Source organism: Achroia grisella, unplaced genomic scaffold (genome assembly GCF_030625045.1).
Source record: "Achroia grisella isolate CSIRO2021 unplaced genomic scaffold, CSIRO_AGI_Agris_v1 utg628, whole genome shotgun sequence".
Classification (NCBI taxonomy): Eukaryota; Metazoa; Arthropoda; class Insecta; order Lepidoptera; family Pyralidae; genus Achroia; species Achroia grisella.
This window is the reverse complement of record NW_026712968.1, coordinates 910,103-931,931: the sequence shown is the minus strand read 5'-3', so window position 1 is coordinate 931,931 and position 21,829 is coordinate 910,103. Positions and strand designations below refer to the sequence as shown.

General features: G+C 34.9%; 1 protein-coding gene across 1 annotated transcript in view; it reads left to right on the top strand.

Annotated features, from left to right (window-relative positions):
• LOC131849023 (gelsolin-like) overlaps positions 1-20,129 on the top strand; it is a 28,658-nt gene extending 8,529 nt beyond the window's left edge. Inside the window, exons 3-12 of the mRNA XM_059199001.1 lie at positions 9,005-9,079; positions 10,231-10,423; positions 13,337-13,452; positions 14,499-14,676; positions 15,313-15,413; positions 16,933-17,049; positions 17,884-17,952; positions 18,573-18,635; positions 19,852-19,960; positions 19,995-20,129. Coding sequence (XP_059054984.1) covers positions 9,005-9,079; positions 10,231-10,423; positions 13,337-13,452; positions 14,499-14,676; positions 15,313-15,413; positions 16,933-17,049; positions 17,884-17,952; positions 18,573-18,635; positions 19,852-19,923 — 984 coding nt within the window. The 3' untranslated portion in view covers positions 19,924-19,960; positions 19,995-20,129. The remainder of the gene's footprint in view (positions 1-9,004; positions 9,080-10,230; positions 10,424-13,336; positions 13,453-14,498; positions 14,677-15,312; positions 15,414-16,932; positions 17,050-17,883; positions 17,953-18,572; positions 18,636-19,851; positions 19,961-19,994) is intronic.
• The last annotated feature ends 1,700 nt before the right edge of the window (positions 20,130-21,829 follow it).

The following is a 21,829-nucleotide window of genomic DNA, read 5'->3' as shown; positions in this document are numbered from 1 at the left end:
AAGCGCAAAAAATGTGTTTATTTACGACCTACATCACATTAGTATCAGTGTTTCTCTACAATAGTATGTATGTAAACCTTTAAACACATATAAATCTTCCTCTTGAATCACTCTATCTATTAAAAAAACCACTTCAAAATCAGTTGCGTAGTTTTAAAGATTTAAGCATACATAGGGACGGAAAGACAGCGACAGCGACTTTGTTTTATACTATGTAGTGAAGTGATATGTTATTATGATCTGTAAGCTATGTATATATATGCTACATGGCATTTGTACTATGAAATTTACAGTAAAGGCAAAGGGGTTTATTTTTTGTATATTTTATCACATCTATTGAGAAATACTGATCGTGGTAATATTTTAAAGATTTCTTGTTGAAAGAGTTATATTGCGCCACCATATCGGCAATTAGTCAGAATCAGGTCGCCATTAAAATCGATAAATCGATTCCATGATTCTATGGCTGTTTACATATATACGTTGAACAACATTTATTTAAAACGCAACACGCAAGATTCATGCGGATGCTCGTTCTTGTGATGAATCCGCGTTTCGGATGAGTGATAGAATAAAAAATTATGATTATTCTAAGGTGCTTACATTAGGTTTATTTGATTAAAGATTATTTCAATTTTTATTTCTTACTATACTCATAATTCATTTAAAATTTTCATATAAATAAAGAAATAGCGAAACATATTTTATTACTCAACAAACTCAGTGTCTTCATACACCACATGTTATATTTATGTCTGTAACATCAGATAACTAAAAATATATCAGGACTTTAAGATGTGTCTGCCGGATGTCTTGGTCGCGAGTTGAAATTAAATACTTAATGTCTGGTCATTTGTCAAACTGCCATATTCTCGTTTAAAAAATATATATGCTAAACATTTATAAAACTTGTGACTAAGCAGTATAAACCATGCTCTGCGCCTGTTCAAATTGGATGAATTTTAAAACGACAATAATTAAAAAAATAAATTTTCGCGCCATTTTATGTTTGCGATTGAAAGCCACAGTGTACATTATTATATACGTTAAGTTTAAATTTAGAACATAATGAAATCAGACTTGTATAGGAACGAGCTATTTAAGAATCTGTGATACTTATTTTTTTTTTGCAATTGTTTGCATAGATTAATTTAAAATATTTTATTTCGTCGTGAACAAAATTTTCAAATTCTATAATTATGCTAATTATAAAAAAATATACTTGTTACCGATAAACGACTGCGTTTTCGATTAATTTATCGATTAAACATTTAATGTTAGTTATTAATTAAATATTTAAGATAACTCCCAAATCATTAAATTTAATTAAATTTAATTAAATTAGTTTGTATATCTTATCTGAAAAAAAAATATGCTTTTTTTGTCAATACATACTTTTTTTTTTTTTAATATTATAATGTTGGTAGACACTGCTGACCTTTACAGCTTCACCTAACGTTAGGGGACGAGTGCAGATGACACTCCAAATCTATGGAAGGACTCATGGAGCGGCTGAAGGCAATCTAAGGGCACCGCTAGGCGTTCGAACCTCGGCTCAGACTGTCGTAATTTCGATCCCCGTTTGAATCGGACGGGGGAATGTATATAGAAAACACCCATATTGATATAAACAATCATACTAATGAATAAAAATGTTTGTAGTACGACCTAGGAATCCTCCAGGTCAAGGTTTATTAGGAAGCCGCTAGTCTCCTATATTTAAAATCCCCTCCCTAATCGTGAGCGTTGTTATTAAACAATACAGTTTAAATATGCTCATAGATAACGGTTTGTTTGACTAGATAACGTTGAGTATGTAACGTATCTTTCTAGGTTTATAAGTATGTACTATGATATATTTATCAAGGTATTCACTTAAATCTAGCGTTAAAAAAAATATTCACACTGCCATAGTATGATTTGCATATACGTTCTCAAAACACGTTCTCCTCAAAGCACTGAAGTCGCGATAGTCCCCTTGGAAAGTTGTAGAAAATGATTGCACGCAAATTTTCCTTAGAGATTTCCATTTTTACAACTTACATATCACCTTTTAATAGACGATACAATAAAACTATTCGACCAATCTGAAAACATTCTTTTGTTTTCGATTTCTAAATTCAAAAAGATGTAAATGCTATATGCTTTTTTTTTAATAAACGCGGGAGGTTGGCAAACTACACGACTTAAAAGGCAGCCTAGGTATACAGCTATGACACGCTCGTCATGCTAATGCGGTTGCGGCCGTGCGATTTTCCCGCGCTTTTAATTTGTGCGGGAAAATAAAATGGCGTAATATTTTTTTTCTATTTAATTGTCTATATATACCAATCCCATACTTAATCCGATCTCTTTGTTTTTATTGCATGGGTGTTTTTTTTTATATTTCATTACTTAAAATACTGCTACATACCTGCCTGAATAAAAATACTTTTTTAATATGCATTGACAGTATTCTTCATTGTTAATATTCTATATACATTTTTATAACTGTAACTAATTTTTAATACATTATACTACATATGTATAAGGGAGAAAGGGGATTGTTAGTAGTGTGAACTAATTACTCCATTGCTAGCAATGTACTAAGTCAGGTTGACCTCTACGTAGTTCCCCCTGGAAACCATCGTAATCAATTCCTGGTGAATTTGTAACGATGGACTGATCTAATAACTGACCTGACCTCATGCTCATCCTATCACCCTCCACTGGTGCCCCGCCAGAGTAAACTGCTAGAGCAGGCGGGTGCGTTATTTCATATTTATACATCTATACATATAAATAAAATTGGAGTGTCTGTTTGTAATATTGAAAAAAAAACGTTTTTTACTACATGCATATGAATATAAATACAGTACATACACCAAAATAATATTTTTACAATTTTTGTCTGTCTGTTTGTTTGTTCCGGCTAATCTCTGAAATGGCTGGACCGATTTTGACGGGACTTTTATTAGCAGATAGCTGATGTAATAACGAGTAACTTAGACTATTTTTTTTGGAAAAATAAAGTCAAATTCCACGCGGACCAAGTCGTGGCCAGCTAGTCATATATAAAACTACCTATATATACACCAAACCTAGTATTTATACTAGCAATTGTAATGATCTACTTAACTTACCTTCCTTGATAATTATCTCATAGTACTTGTTAACCTAGTGAGGTAGTTGAGTCATTTTGTAGCGTGGTGGTTATCACCTCACCACTGTAGCGTTATATATGTTGTGATGAGTTGTCGCCACATAATATATTGTTTATTGTAGTATGTAGGTAGTGAGTATACATGTGTAATGATTGTACTATTTATTGTACATTATTGTACATCAGTCATCGCGTGCGATTCTTTGCGTACGGATGTGCAACAGAGCTGTCTCAGTTATCGGTCAGCATAATGGCATCAAATATAGTAAAATGCAATAATTGTAATATTGTGATTAGTGAAATATTGTCTTTTGTACAAAACAAATGTGAAGTTATGGATGAGGAAAGTCTCATTCGTATTATTACGTCGTCATTTTCGAGTGAAGAAATTAAGGAAGCGAAAACTTTGCTATTTGATTCAGTTAAATCAAAAATACGCAAGATCATACGAAAAAAGGATGGAAAAGAGAAGCGTGACATAGAAGATATTTTATCTGTAATAAAAAGTGTAGATCCTGAGAATATTCCAGTATTTGTTGCGAGAGATTTGCAGAAACTACCGCCAGTGAGTTTTGATCATGTGGATGTAACTAGATTATTAAAGGATATTCTTGTGTTGCAAAAAGAACTGCGAACTATTAAAGAGACCTGCGCTTCGTCAGAAGAAGTACAAATGATAAAGAATGAATTGTTGAATTTAAAAACGGCTTCAATTGTTAATAATTTTGAACCGACACAATATGTAAACACGAAAAGAGGTGGTTCAAATTTAATTGATAATTTTCATTATGACAGTGGGCCGATTGGGTTGCTTCATATATCGCAGGAAGAAAGAAATGAGAACTTAAGTAATAATTGCGATACAAATATTCCTTTGAAAAAGCAATCTAATGCTTTATTGAATAGTTCAGTAAACAATATTTGTGTGCGGGTAGGAGATACAGTTGATCAACCGTCGTTTAAACAGCGGCAGGTATTAGATGAGGCGCAAGCGGGCGCGGGAGGAGTAGCGCCACCGAACGCACCAATCACGTCAACCGGTATAGCAATGAACATAGTTGAAAGTAATGATCGAGTCTCCCATCCATTAGTAATGGAAAAATCATATGCGAATATTGTTACCAATGAAGCATGGAAAAATATAAAAGAGACAGAAAATTGGACAATAGTGCAAAAAAAGAAATTGAAGAATAGATTTATGGGAAAAAGAGGTCAAGCATGTACGGAACCCAATGGAAAATTTCGAGCAGCGGATATAAAGATACCGCTATTTATCAATAATGTTGACAAGAATACATTACCGGATGACATTGCTACCTATATACTGCAAAAAACTAACGTGCCTGTAACTCTAGAAAAAATTAGCATGAAACTACAGAAGGAATACGATGCATACAAAGTATACATACCGCGGAGTAAATTTTCTATCTTTATGGATGCGGGTCTGTGGCCGGATGGTATTTCCTTTCGTCGATTTGTGACTTTTAAAAAGACACTCGTAAAAGGTGATAAGATATAATTTATAAAATAAAAGTGGATAATACAACACAGTTATCTTTTATATCATTTAATTGTAAATCTGCGAAGCGATCGGCAGAATGTATAAAATCCTTGTGTGAGAGGTCCGATATCGTCGCTTTGCAGGAAACTTGGCTTCTTCCCCATGACATACATTTTTTGGACAGCATACATGATGATTTTGGATACACTGGAAAGTCTTCTGTAGATACTTCAGTGGGTATACTTCACGGTAGACCATTCGGAGGTGTCGCAATTTTATGGAGAAAAAGTGTTTTTAATTCGGTATCGATAATTAATAGTGAAAACTCGCGAATAACAGCAATTAAAGTGGAAACTAGTGATAAAGACATGGTCATTATGAGTGTTTACATGCCCACAGATAATAGTGATAATTTAACGGAGTTCACACATTGTTTGGGCGAGATTTGTGCAATTGTTGAAAATAATGATGTGCAATCTGTTTTTATTCTGGGAGACTATAATGCGCACCCAGATGGACAATTCGGTAAGGAACTTTTAAACTTTTGTTCGGAACAACAGCTGATCTGTGCGGATATACAGAAACTAGGTTTACAATCGGACTGTTATACATTTATTAGTGATGCACATGGAACGAAAAGATGGCTAGATCATGTTCTAGTAACACAAGCTGCATGGGCATCCACTGTTGATGTAGACATACTGTATGATGTTTACTGGTCTGATCATTTCCCTATTGAAATAAAATGTAATGTAAATCTTTTAAAACCGAAAGTTTCCATTAATAAATATGTTTGTAATAAAGTAGTTTGGGGTAGTAGAAACAATGAACAAATAAATATATATAATAGTTTTTGTAATGAAAAATTAAAAAATATTGATTTCCCAGAAAAACTAATTGGCTGTTGTGATGGATATTGTAGTGACTTAACTCACAGAGATATAATAAATCAATTGTATAGTAACATAGTGAACATATTATCAGAGGCTGCAGTCCGAAGTCACGACAGGCCGGTGGGAGTAGGGGGGCGAAGACGGATATCTGGGTGGAATAAATATGTTAGGGAGGCACATAATGAGGCGAGAATTAAATTTTTAGTATGGGAATTATATGGCAGGCCGAACGTGGGTGTTGTGTATGACGAAATGTGTGAAAGTCGTAAAAGGTTTAAAGGTAAATTAAAATGGTGTCTCAATCACCAAGACCAGATAAAAATGGATGCATTAGCTCTTCACCGGTCCAACAACGACTTTGGTGGGTTCTGGAGAGCTACAAACAAGTTGAGTGGTAGACCCTCTATACCTATTAGTATTAATGGGATTAAGGACTGTAAACAAATAGCTGATATGTTTAAAAATAACTTTAAGGTGAACTCATCTCTGCCTCCATCACAGTCAACCACCAACATTTTCAGTGAGGGTGTGAATAGTGAAGTGCATAGATTTACATCTGAGGATATTAAAGTTGTTATAAAGAACATGAAAAAAGGAAAGTCCCCGGGATATGATGGTCTCAGTTTGGAACATTTTCAGGCAGCAGGAGATCACTTGCCTAGGTTACTTTCAATGTTATATACATTTTGTATAGCGCACACATATTTGCCAGACGATATGCTAAAAACGGTTGTTGTACCAATAGTTAAGAATAAAACGGGAGACGTATCAAACGCGGGAAATTATAGACCTATATCTTTAGCAACAATAACTGCAAAGGTGTTTGATTGCTTGCTTGACTCACAACTCAAACGACACCTAAACCTGCATGACCTGCAGTTTGGTTTCAGGCAGGGGGTGTCAACAGAGTCTGCTATTTTATGTCTCAAGCACACAGTCAGATATTACACAGAAAGATCTACTCCTGTCTATGCCTGTTTCCTTGATTTAAGCAAGGCTTTTGATATGGTGTCCTATGATGTTTTATGGAGTAAGCTTAAGAATACTACTCTACCCGTAGAATTAGTAAAGATTCTTAGGTATTGGTACAATAACCAATGCAACCAGGTGAAGTGGAATAATTCTCTGTCTGACCCATACCATTTAAAATGCGGAGTGAGACAGGGTGGGCTGACCTCACCTAACCTTTTTAGTTTATATGTCAATAGTTTAATAGAGGAGCTCAGCGGTATGCATGCTGGTTGCTATATCGATGGACTTAGTATCAACAATATAAGCTATGCAGATGACATGGTATTGTTGGCCCCCTCAATTGGAGCTTTAAGGAAAATGGTAGCTGTATGTGAATCGTATGCAGAAAGTCATGGATTAGTTTATAATTCTGTCAAGAGTGTGATTGTAGTGTTTGCATCTGGAAGTAAAAAACCGGATTATGTGCCTCCTATATCACTCAATGGGAATATATTGAACCTTGTTTCAAATTTTAAATATCTTGGACATATTGTTACATCCACATTAAAAGATGATATGGACATAGAACGTGAAAGAAGAGCATTGGCAGTTAGAAGTAATATGTTGGCACGCAGGTTTGCCCGGTGTACAAAACAAGTCAAAATAACACTTTTTAAGGCATTTTGTCAGGTTTTCTACACTGGCGGCTTGTGGGTCAACTATACTCAAAAAACCTACAATGCTCTTCGCGTTCAATATAACAATGCCTTTCGGGCACTGTTGGGACTGCCCCGCCACTGCAGCGCGTCACATATGTTTGCGCAAGAGCGCACAGACGATTTCTATGCTATACGGCGGAAGCGAATAACGTCCCTATTAGGCAGAGTGCGGGCGAGTTCCAACAGTGTCCTGAAGACAATTGCTTGTAAAGTAGACTGTCCCATTCTAAGACACTGGGTGGGACAGGTAATATGTTAAAAGTTACATTTTTATTTTATTATATATTTTATTACTAACATAGGATAAGTTATGTCATTAAGCTGTTACTAACACAATGGATCATGTTGTCTGAAACAAAATTATTATTATTATTATTATTATTAGTAAGTTTATTTGGTAGTGTGCTACATGGCTTATTAGTGACGCGTACATTAACTCGAGTTAGGCATAAATTTAAAAAGAATAAAAAATTCAAAAATTTAAAAGAGCAACACGCAAGTTTCTTGCTCGTTCTTCTTGTGATGAGACAGCTTTCCGAATGAGCGGTAGATTAAAAAAATGTAATGACTATTCAATAAAATTAAGTTTATTTGAATAAATGATTTTCTATACTATTCTTATTCTTGTAGGCACAGTCTCACGAACTGTAATATTTTTATTTCCCATTTTGCAATGTTATTAAATTTAATAAATATTTTATGTTGTACATATCTAGTCTTATTTTTATAATAAAGACTAGCTGTCCAGGCAAACGTTATTTTGCCTAAAAATAAAAATAGAAATTTAGGGGTGGACTACCCCTAACATTTAAGGGGATGAAAAATAGATGGCCGATTCTCAGACCTACTCAATACGCTCACAAAATTTCATGAGAATCGGTCAAGCCGTGTCGGAGGAGTATGGAAATGAAAACTGTGACACGAGAATTTTATATATAAGATTATTATTTTAAATTTAGATTAAAGCAATGACCACCATTTTAACTACATTTATGTCAAAAGAATCAAATCAGCAATCGTTAATAAAATAATTGAAATAGCGCCATCTGTTGATAAATATAACAACTACAATAACTTGGGAGTACACCAATACCAGTGGGGCACCATTCATAATATAGATGGCGTTATTCATCTAATTTCTAATTGGTCTGTAACGTTCTAAACACATAATATCTATCAAGATATCGCTCAAGATGTAAGAACGAGTATATTTTAATAGTCATTTATACATTCCAAAGATCCATAATTTGCAATAGAATTCAACGCAGAACAGCCATTTCGAAATCTTACCATATAATGCCTGCGAAAATAAAGTCGCTGTAATAATGGAAATGAAAAAAAAACTCTTATGTTTAATATTAATAAGTGTGTGCAATAGTCAGGAAATATCTTCTTATATATAAAATTCTCGTGTCACAATGTTAGTTACTATATATACTCTTCCGAAACGGCTTGACCGATTTGCATGAAATTTTATAGGCATAATCTGTGCGTCTGGGAATCGGCTACTATCTATTATTATTCATACCCCTAAGTGATAAGGTTTGTCACCCCTAACATTATTTTTTGATGAAATTTTTGTCTGTCTGTCTGTTTGTTCCGGCTAATCTCTGAAATGGCTGGAACGATTTTGACGGGACTTTTTTGGCAGGTAGCTGATACAATATGGAGTAACTCAGGCTACTTTTATTTTAGAAAAATAAAGTTAGTTTCTACGCGGACGAAGTCGCAGCAATAGCTAGTTATAACATAATATTACAAATATGTACCAATACATATGATTTGTTTTAATTTCCAGGATTTCGAGCCTGTAGCCGTACCAAAACAGCAGTATGGGAATTTCTACTCCGGAGACTCATATATTGTCTTAAAAGTAAGTATAGTTTACATTTACTGAAGAACTATTTGAACTATAAGAAAAACACACATATACACAAAAACACACATAAACGGACGCTCATATACCCAGCCTACACGCAAACTTTACCTTTATTTTAGTTATTATTATTCTTTGTAAAGTACCGATATAACATTGGTTAATTTTGTACGTCGTTGAACCGGAGCCTGTTTTAAGTTAATGTTTTTGTAATTAAGGATTTCTGATTCCTGCGACACAAGCCCTGAGCTTAGTGCAGGGATTGCTGTTAATTGTCTTGTCTACAACCATTGATGTAATGTGTACAAATAAATAAATATATAAAAATTTCTTTTTTATTTTCTACCATTTGCATATTACTTTGTCATTCTTGAAATAAACTAAAGTCTTTGTTTTTGTATTGATCAAAAACAAACAGATAGTACATAACCTTAAAATACATAAGGCATAACCTTGAAACAGCGCAGTTTGATGTGGTTTGACTTTTAAAAACTACTGTTTTTATATTTGTGCCTAGCTATTCGCCCCGGCTTCGCACGGGTGTACATGTATTATATATATGTATAAACCTTCCTCTTGAATCACTCTAATACCGCTTCAAAACCCGTTGCGTAGTTTTAAAGATTTAAGCATACATAGAGACGGACAGACAGCGACAGCGATTTTGTTTTATACTATGTAATGAAGTAGTTAATCTTATTAATATTATAAACTCGAAAGTTTGTGAGTATGGATGGATGTTTGTTACTCAAAACTTTCACGTGAAACCTACTGAATGGATTTTGATGAAACTTTACTGTAATATAGCTTATACATTAGAATAACATATAGGCCATAAATTTCATGTCTGTGAAACTACGGGCACAGCTAGTAGTTAATAATTTTAGCCGAAAATAATACATTTATTGTAAGTTGGAATAATTATTAAACGTTTGATGTTATCACTCTTTGATAAGGCAAATAAAAGATTAAAAAGTTTGCCGCAAATTGAACCTCACTTCAAAGTTACATCGCCCATTCGATCCCGACCTGTCAGAAACGCAAACCGAATAGCTGTATGGGTGCAGTTCCTTTGCCTTTCCGTTAAACGATAAACAAAAATAAAAAAAGCAAACTCAGAACGGTCAAACTGTATTCTCCCTTCACAGACCACAGGAAGCAGTCCCAACTTCAACTGGGACATACACTTCTGGTTGGGCACAAAGACGTCCCAAGACGAAGCCGGGACGGCGGCCATTCTGTCTGTAAATTTAGATGACAATCAATTCCAAGGCGCCGCAGTACAGCACAGGGAGACCCAGGGCCACGAGTCTAAGGAGTTTTTGAAATACTTCGAGCCAGGTATGTTATACTAATGCCTTTACATAGTAATCAGAGATGTTAAGGAGCTCTGTAACCGTAACCGAAACTATCGGATATCCGACATAAAAATATCCGTAACCGTAACCGAAACTATCGGATATCCGATATAAAAATATCCGTAACCGTAACCGACACTATCGCATATCCGATATAAAAATATCCGTAACCGTAACCGAAACTATCGATATCCGATATAATAATATCCGTAACCGTAACCGAAACTATCGGATATCCGATATAAAAATATCCGTAACCGTAACCGACACTATCGGATATCCGATATAAAAATATCCGTAACCGTAACCGACACTATCGGATATCCGATATAAATATATCCGTAACCGTAACCGAAACTATCGGATATCCGATATAAAAATATCCGTAACCGTAACCGAAACTATCGATATCCGATATATAAATATCCGTAACCGTAACCGAATCCGAAATAAATATTCGGACTATATCGGATAGGGGCGGAGCCTTTGAGACACGTGATGTAACCGTTTTATTAGATATTTGTATTTTACTTTTGAAATTCCTTAAGGGGGTCTTCCTATGTGATGGGTTGAAAAAATCGATTTTTTTTTTTCATAAATTGCTCCCTTAACATGTCTAGAATACGGTAGTAAAGCGATTTTAGAAAATTCGAAGTCGTTTTAAAGATACAGCAGGTAAAAGAAAGAGCGGTTCGGAGCGGTGAGTTGGCAGTTAGAGACCGGGCCTATTGTGTACCGTCGGCTTTATACCTGGCCTCCCTTTTATTAATATATTTGTTTATACAAGTTTAGACACGTTTCTACAGACTTAAACAGAAATTTCTATTGTTATAATATTTTACCGAAGTTATTTTAGTCTTGGTTGAACTTCGAAGAGAGCAACAGCTACAAATTATTTTTTTTCATAATGAGTGGACGGAAAGGAAGTACGAGTGGAAATGTTCATCCTGGTCGTAGTAAAAAAAGAAAGTTTAGTGGAAACCGTTTTACCCACCAAAATGATACGGTATTTACATCAGCTTCGGCCAAAAAACTTAAAAATAACATGAACATGAATGTTCCCATCGCTTCGAATTTCGCATATTGCATTTTGGAGTTTGTTTCTGTATTTGCTGCAATCTCTGAAATAGTTATATGTAAAACTTGTAAAAGTGACGTGTCTATTTCGCGATCAAGTTTCCGAGGCCTAGGCTTTAAAATTATTTTATCGTGTGAGTGTGATTTGGACTTTCGCTCCTAAACATCTTCATTCTGGTCCCAAAGTTGTTGAAATTGCTAGCTACTTAGCAGTTATTATCTTTAATGAAGGTTTTCAAAGTATTTTAAAAGTTATGTCGATTATGGGATGCCCTGTTGGTCGTGAAGCCCAAGCGTATGTTGAGAAACGGGATGAAAAGCGAATCTTACGCTCTGAGCGGCGCGTAAGTGATGTCGTTAAACAAGCCAGGATTGACTCAAGAGCTGAACAATCTGCTTTAAAAGAGTTTCACGAGGAAGAGGAAGGAATACTCTATGGACCAGGCATCGCCGATTGAGAGTAAGTTGATATTTTAATAGTTTTTAACGGACTTGAAACTTTAAACGCGTTTTTCTCAAAACTGTGTTTTTCAAACTTTCCTCCATTGTATCTCAGAAACGGCTGGACCGAATTACTTGAAATTTACAGGGCACACTCAATATATGTAAACGCATGGAATGAACTATTATCAATCGAAAATTTTCAAAACTTCGATTTTTTTATAGCAAAAAACAAAAAAAAAAAAAAAAAACGCCTAATTTGCAACTTTTATTTCAAATGTCTATAAAAAATCCAATTTTTTTTATATTCATTTGATTATAGGTCATTCCGTGCTTTTAAGCCTACAAATTAAAACGCCGTTTTTTTTTTTTTTTCAGATAAGCCGATCAGCCGGAATCGTGGAGGAAGTGGGAGCTCTTTTTTTCGAGGCGGGGGTGTTCAGAGCGCTGTAACTCTAGTTTGACTGAATATTTTTAGCTGAAATTTTATATTTATACTGTCCAAATTGTGTTAATAAATGATAAAAAACTTGAAGCTCTAAATATTTACTGGTCGTAGAAAAAAAATCCTAAAATATCCCTAAAAAACAGGCCGTCACATAGGAAGACCTCCTTAAAACATTAATATTCGTAACCGAAATTATCCGAAACTAAGGGATAATCCGAAATAATTTCATATCCGCATCCGTATCCGAAATTTCATATCCATAACATCCCTGATAGTAATAATAATAATAATCTCAGAACAATTCACACAGCGGCATCTAGACCCAAGTTAAGCTAAAGCTTGTGTTATGGGTACTAGATAACTATTAGATATTAATACATAAATATTTTTGTGCGTAAATACATATATATTATACATAGACCGATACAAATAATCATACTCGCGAGTACAAATGTTTGCCGTGTCAGGAATCCACTCTGCGACCATGGGAAGTAAGGCGTTCTGCTAAGCCGCTAGACCACCGAGGTCTCGCACGGTGTATGTAAATGTATTCATTGTTTGTCTGGATGTTTCTTTTTGTATATATTCTAGCTGTTCCCGCGACTTCGTCCGCGTGGAATTTAACTTTAGTTTTCTAAAATAAAAGTTGCCTAAATTTCTCTTTATTACATCAGCTACCTGCCAAAAAAAGTCCCGTCAAAATCGGTCCAGCCATTTCAGAGATTAGCCGGAACAAACAGACAGACAGATAGACAAAAATTGTAAAAAATGTTATTTTGGTGTATGTACCGTATTTATATTCATATGCATGTAGTAAAAAACGGTTATTTCAATATTACAAACAGACACTCCAATTTTATTTATATGTATATCTCCCTTTGTTGGGGTGATAACTGATAAACTTGTCATTATTATTATGATTACTATCAGCTATCCGTTACTTGGACGGCGGCCACGCGTCGGGCTTCAGTCATGTAACAATAAACGCTGGAGCAGAGAAGAGACTCTTCCAAATCAAAGGCAAGAAGAACGTCAGAGTGAGACAGGTATATATATTCTTCTTTTTTATTTATTTACTAGCTACTCTCCCCGGCTTTGCACGGGTGTATTATCATAAAACCTTCCTCTTGGATCACTCTATCTATTAAAAAAACCGCTTCAAAATCCGTTGCGTAGTTTTAAAGATTTTAGCATACATAGGGACGGACAGACAGCGACAGCGATTTTGTTTTATACTATGCAATGATTTAGGCAATCAACAGTTCATACAATATAGTATTACATAATTAGTAAAGCTAATAACAAATTCTTCATGAATTTATTGAAAATGTGTGAATAGACGAACATCATCATCATCATCATCATCATCTACTTCTTCCTTATCTTGTTTATTTGTACTATGTTTTTCTCTTCCATTCATCGCTGTTCGCAGTCATTTAGTAATTTACTCCATTTCTTCTTTATCCCATTTGTTTGTGGTCGTCGTAATATGTTTTTCTCTTCCATTCAACCCTGTTCGCAGTCATCTCGTTATTTCTTCCCTTTCTTACCATATCGTCTTTACACAGTCCATCCATCTCTTTTTCGGATAAAAGTTTAGTTACATGGAAATTCGTCATTTTTGCAGCTAGAACGATGAAACATTTTAGGTAGAATATTAAATAATAGCAGCCGTTCAAATTTACTTTAAATTACGTAAGCACTATGGAGGGTCTTTACTTTGTTTATTTTATTTTTATTTATTCATTTATTTCAGGCAACTATTATAAATACCTTATAGACTAACATACATGTAATATAATATTTAAAAACTAATACAATGATATTGTCTGTGTGATGACGGCACTGAAGACGGCAATCTGCCACGGTAGCACCGATATACCACACCTTTCGGCCAGTAGTCCTCTTTCATGAAGGTGGGCAGCGAGTCGGTGGGGACCAGGGCCACAAACGCTTTGAAACTCGCGTTGTGACTCGACTTCAGCTGCGTTACCCTCAACTAACTATAACTATTTTGGAGGGGAGTAGTTAAAGGGCCTCTTACAGCTAGTAATAAATAAATAAATCAACAAAATTACATGATTTCTTTCAGGTGGAACCATCAATAGACTCGATGAATAAGGGAGACTGCTTCATCCTGGATGTGGACCATACCATCTACTTGTTCGTTGGAGATCAGTCCAAGAGTGTTGAGAAAATAAAGGCTATATCGGTAGCTAATCAGATCAGAGACCAGGATCACAATGGAAGAGCTGATGTTGAGATTATTGGTAAAGTCAAATTAAATCAAAAATCATTTGTTCATGTAGGACATTTTATCATCATTAATGTCAAAGTTTTTCTTTAGTATTCAATTCATTGTTGGATAAAAAAGTTTGCTTACTTCCCGTGTGTAGTTTTTTTATGGATAAAGGTATGGTTCACCCTCCAAAAGGTATACGCTGGCGGTGCACCAGTTGAGTATGATAAGATGAGCATGAGGTCAGGTCAGTTAGACCATCATGACAAATTCATCACGAATTGGTCACGATGGTTTCCAGGGAGAATTGCGTGGATGTCAACCTGACATGGTACATTGGTAGCAATAAGATCATCAGTCCACATTACTAACAATCCCCTGCAAAGCTAGAAGCTTGAAACTTATTTTTTAGGCTGTTGACTTGTGTGGAATTCTGTATGGAAATTCATCATTTTTTAAGTTAAAACGATGAAACTTTTTTATTTGGAAAATCCAAATAAAAAATCGTTATTAAATATTTTTGAATTATACGGTCAAGATTACTACTATTTACGACGAAAGTCGCGGGTACAACTAATTAATAATTACACTAGTCATAAGTGTCTGTACGTACATGAATATAGTTTGAGTTAAATCTATATTTAGTTGACTATATTTGCCATTCCAGATCCATATTCATCAGGCTCTGATACAGAGAAATTCTTCACCGCACTCGGTTCTGGTGATTTGGACTCCGTGTCGGACGCTTCTGAAGGTGGTGATGATGAGGTAATTTTTATAATAATAATAATAATAATAATAAGTATAGCCATCCCAAACACACACAATATACAAAGCGCAGTCAATGAAAAACTAACAAAGTACACAGATCTAGCAATAGAATTAAAAAAACAATGGAAAGCAGACACCATCCACAAAGTACCCATAGTTTTGTCATCCACAGGAATGATACCAAAAAGTCTGAACAAACAAAAAGCCTACAAAAAGCCGTCATACTAAATACATGCCGAACAGTAAGAAAATTTCTTTCTTCATCACATAACTCATCCATGCTTGGCTAAGGCCCGCGTGTTTGAATATATTACCCCCGTCAAAAGGGAGATATAATATATATATATAAAATAATAATAATAATATTACACAAACTGACTATACACACAGACAACCAAATAGCCAACGTTATTCACCAAAATTTAGCACATAAATACAAATTAATACAAGATACAAAAACCCCGTACTACAAATGTACACCCTGTTAGAAAATACATCTCATAAACTATATTACGATCGTGCTATACTTACTGATAAGACTATTCATTACAACAGACCAGACATAATACTACAAGATAAAGTAAATAAAAAACCTACCTGATAGATATTGCAGTTCCTAATACCCACAATCTCCAGAAGACAATTGCTGAAAAAATAAACAAATATGCAGAGCTAAAGAAAGAAGTAACAAGAATTTGGAAACAGGAAAAAGTTTATATAATACCCATAGTCCTCTCATCTACAGGTATCATACCCAAACACCTACATCATAGCCTGAAACAATTAAATATACAAAAAACACTTTACATCACCCTTCAAAAGGCTGCCATCTTAAATACCTGTCGTACAGTCCGAAAATTTCTCGAAATAGATGAAAAGGATATAACAGCAGTCACACCAGGCACACAATAAGTACACACACACTCACACATACACACACGCGCACACACATACACACTTACTTGGTTTCGGCCCGTAAGTGTGGAGAAAACCAGCAAAAGCTGAGAAAAAAATAAATAATAATAATGATAAAGGAAAATGTTTATATAATACCAATAGTCATCTCATCCATAGGTATCATCATACTAGATCATAGACTGAAACCATTATTCATCATTCGGTCATTGGGCTCCCTAAAATATGATCGAGCACAGTGATGGCTGGCTCATACGTCATACTCGTGAACGAGTGCTGCTTGTAGGGACTGGTCTGCTCATATCACTACGACTGATTTAATCTTATTGTGTTTTTATATTTGAGCCTAAATAAATTAGTGCTGGTTGGTAGTTTGTATTCACACGTTTCGACTTGTAAAATGTGAACTTACAAGGATTGTTTAAAAGAGCAACACACAAGTTTCTTGCTTATTCTTCTTGTGATGAGACAGCTTTCCGAATAAGCGGTAGATTTAAAAAAAAATGTTGACTATTCAAAAGTGCTTAAAATAAGTTTATTTGAATAAATGATTTTCTATTCTATTCACGTAAATTAAATGTTTTTAAATCTGTCCCGACAGGACTTCGAACGTGGTGAGGTTCAGGAGGTGTCCCTCAGTGAGATCTCTGACAGCAGTGGCACCATCAAAGTGACCAGTCTGCCCAAACCCTACCAGCGGGAGCAACTCAACACCAAGGTTGGTATTTGTTTAATCATTACCATTACATATTATAAAACAAAGTCGCTGTCTGTCTGTCCCTATGTATGCTTAAATCTTTAAAACTACGCAACGGATTTTGAAGGGTTTTTTTTTAAAGTACTATTGTGGCAAACAAACATACGGCCCATCTGATGGTAAACGGTTACCGTAGCCTATGGACGTCTGAAACACCAGGGGTGTCATGTGGGCGTTGCCGACCCTTAAGAAACCTTAATATACCCTTCTTGAAAAACCCCATGCTGTAGTCTCGTGGGAAAACCTCTGCAGGAAGTTCATTCCACAATATAAGTGTACGCGTGTTTTTAATGGATAGAGCGATTCAAGAGAAAGATTTTATATTAGAGATGAAACGGATATCCGGTAACTATCCGGTATCCGGGCTATTCGGCGGCCTTAATACTGTACCGAATAGCCCGGATAGAAATCCGGCCGAATGAAAAAAAAATCTGGCTAAAAAATTTTTTTAAAATAATTATTTGCTTTATTTAGTTAGTCTTAGTATTACATAACGAATAAAATCAGTTTTAGTTTAAAATTTTTAATCACTCGATAGTAAATAATAATAATAATTTTATTAATTAGACAACATGATCCATATATGATTCGACTGTTATAGAAAGAAAATGAATTTTCATTAGTTTACCCCCTAAGTTTCAGGCGTTCATAGGATATCCATCAGATGTTTCCCATCGTAGTTCTCTAGTTTATATATATAATACATGTACACCCATGCGATGGCGGGATGAGTAGCTAGTTAGTTAAATATATACTGTTTTACTTACTGTATTAAAAAAATTGTGAATGTTTCAGGAATGCTACATCTTGGATACCGGTAGTGGCGGAGTTTATGTATGGGTTGGAAGGGAGTCTAATGAGAAGGTATGACTTCATCCCATGACGGCCTCGTGGTCTAGCGGTTTAAACACCGCTTTACGACCGATGGTCGCAGGTTCGATTCCTCGCACGGCACAAACAATTGTATTCATGAGTATGATTGTTTGTATCGGTCTGGTTGTTTTCTATGTATAATATGTATGTATTTACAAAAAAATCTATGTATATAGAATAGAATAGAATAGAAAATCATTTATTCAAATAAACTTACATTGAAGCACTTTTGAATAGTCATTACATTTTTTTAATCTACCGCTCATTCGGAAAGCTGTCTCATCACAAGAAGAACGAGCAAGGAACTTGCGTGTTGCTCTTTTAAATAATTGTATTAATACTTTACATTTTTAAGTTTAAGTGTGTGAATACAAACCACCAATTAGCACTAATTCAATTAAATACTCAAATAGAAAAAATATTGAGTATATAACCAACTAATATGTATCAGTTATCTAGTACCCATAACACAAGCTTTAGCTAGCTAAACTTGGGTCTAGATGGCGCTGTGTGAATTGTCCTGAGATTATTATTATTATTATATTATAACATTTTATTAATTTACACTTACACTATCAGTATAAATGTTTTAATTTAATCAATAATTTCAGGAAAAAGCCGAAGCGATCAACAAAGCTCAACAATATTTGAAGCAACACAATTTACCTCCTTGGGTGAGTATTCATTTTCAAAATTATAAAATTATCACTAATTTCCAGTGGACACCGCGTGGAGGTCCACCTGACATGGTACATTGCTGACAATGTGGTCGTAGGTAAGGTAGGGTGAGTCACAACGCGAGCTTCAAAGTGTTTGTCTCCCGGGTCCCCACCAACATGTGACCACCTTCATGAAGGAGGGCTACTGGCTGAAGAGTATGGTGTATCGGCGCTGCCGTGGCAGATTGTCGTCGTCCAATGTATTGAATCCACATTTGTTTGAGTATATATATATTCAAATATTATATATTCAAATATCCTATATGTTCATAAAAATCTTGACTTCTTTCCAAAAAACAGCAATATTCATAATATTAATACTAGATTTAAAGACAAACTTGCTGGCCCCAAGTATCGTTTAGGTCTTTTATGGGAATAGGTATAAAATTTTACAATAAGATACCAAAGGATATATTGGAATTACCCTTAAATAAATTCAAAACATCTGTTAAATCATATTTACTGAGCAAGGCATATTACTCACTAAACGATTACTTGAATGACGAGCGTGCATGGCAATAGTTTTCATGTACGGGATTTTCATTTAATGTCAGACATAGACACCTATATAAATACCTATGCATTATAAATAAACTGGATTTAAAAAATAAAAGTAATTCAATTCAGTTTCTTGCCAGTTCTTCTCAATTGGATCTATATATATACTGAACTGGACGGTAGGGAAAAAAAATATAATGTAAAAACTTGACGTTCATAAGCGGCTAAAATGTCCTACATGAATAAATGATTTTTGAATTTGAATATAAATGTTAAGTGTTGCGTTCACCTCCACGGCCACAGTTGACAATGACTCTGACTACCCCGTCTAAAATAACAGTCGTGAATATATACCTAGCATCTGGTGTAGGGAGGAGAGGGGGGGGGGGGCTGCGGAAAATATAGAAAATAAGGTTTCACAACCATACCAGGAATTATAATTTTGACAAAAATCTGATGGTTTTTTTTTTCAATACGCATAATATTGTAAATGATACAATTCCGAGAGGAGTTTGCTCTGATTATTGTAAACATGTAAAGAATATGAGCTGAGTTTCATGTCAGTTCTTCTCATCTCGAAATCATTCCGAACTGACGGTAGATTTGATATATCATAAGAGTCTGTAATAGACCTACATGAATAAAGATATTTTGAATTTGAATTTGCTTTCAGGTACACGTTTCAAAAGTGCCAGAAGGTATTGAGCCGACAGCCTTCAAACAATACTTCGAAGCTTGGTTTTAATTGGTTTTTTTACTAAATGTATATATATATATATATATATATATATATATATATATATATATATATATATAAATATAAAACCAATTTTTGTTCCTTTTTTTGTATATTCAATTACTGCATTTGTATTGCATTATTGAAATGTTTATAGATCATAGACAAAACGTGATATTTTTTTTTTATAATATAAATAAAGATATATTAAGTTATATAGTGTATTTTTATTTAATTTCATTGTAATACATTCCGCCTACACTTGTAATATTTCAAAACTCGGCACCCTTCCATTTGTTTGCGTCTCCATAACTTTGATTACACCAGTATAAAGTCACGCCTCCAATCGATTCCCGGTGCAATTCAAGCGGTGGTCGAAATTACGACGAGCTATGCCGAGGTTCGAACTCCTACCGTTGCCCAAAGACTGCCGTCGTAACCGTCAGGCAGGAGTTGGCCTTCAGCCGCTCCATAAGTCCTTCCTTTGGTTTGGAGTACCATCTGCACTCGCCACCTATCGTCCGGTGAAGCTGTAAAGGCCAGCTGTGGACAACAGCATTAGAGTAGTACGAAAAAAACACACTTAGAGGTATAAAAAATAGGTAACAATCTATTCTCAACTGGCTAATGGCAATACAAACCGCCGGAGCCAAAAGAAGAGAGAAAAAACCTATTCTCAGACCTATCTCCTACTTCTACCTACCTCTCAGAGTACACATACTAAATTACGTTCAGTAATTTTCGATCACACCGCAGACAAACAACATGACATTTTATATATATAGTTAACATACCACCTTACTTTCCATAGTCGCGGGTTCGATTCCTCGCACGGCACAAACACTTGTATTCATGATTATGATTGTTTGTATCGGTCTGAGTGTTTTCTATGTATATTATACATGTACATACAAAAAAATTATCTAACTATTTCTATCAGTTGTCTAATACCTATAACACAAGCTCTGCTTACCTTAGTACTAGATGACGTTTTGTTTTAATGTGTATGATTGTTTGTATTTGGGAGTTTTCTATGTATAATATGATAATATTTACGAAAAAAATATATCTATGTATTTGTATCAGTTGTCTAGTACCCATAACACAAGCTTTAGCTAACTTAACTTGGGACTAGATGGCGCTGTGAGAATTGTCCTGTGATTATTATTATTATACGGTATACATAATGTATTTTTATTAAGGTGTACATAAAATCTTGAATTTCTACGAACGTGTTATCTGTGTGATTATATGTAGAAATAACATTAGTAAGAAACTCATTTCCAGTAACTAAAACACTACTTTATCGTTAAATATAACAACAACGTTTATATATTATATAAAAATAACAATGTTTGTTCGTTTGTTCACATTTTAAGAGGTGTATGTTGCACCAAGTATAATTTTCTATGTTAAATCCATGACTTTAAAAATATGTATAGTTTCGTAAATACGTACATATTATATATAGAAAACATCCAGACTGATACAAACAATCATACTCATGAATACAAATGTTTGTGCAGTGCGAGGAATCGAACCTGCGGCCATCGAAAGTAAGGCGTTGTGGTAAACCACCAGACCAACGAGGTCATAAGTATATTCAACGAGTACTACTTACTAACAGAGGGATCGATATTACGACGGCCTAAGCCGAGGTTCGAACCCCTAGCGGTGCACTCAGACTAAAGTCGTATCCGTCAGGTGGGAGTTGGCCTTCAGCCGCTCCATAAGTCCTTCCTTTGGTTTGGAGTGCCATCTGCACTCGCCCCCTATCGTCCGGTGAAGCTGTAAAAGCCAGCTGCGGCCCACAAGCAATAGAATTACTAACAGATTGGTCAACATCCTGTTCCATTCCAATAGAATAAGTAATTTAGCAGATAATTGAGTAAAAAAGATGTAAACAGGAAAACAT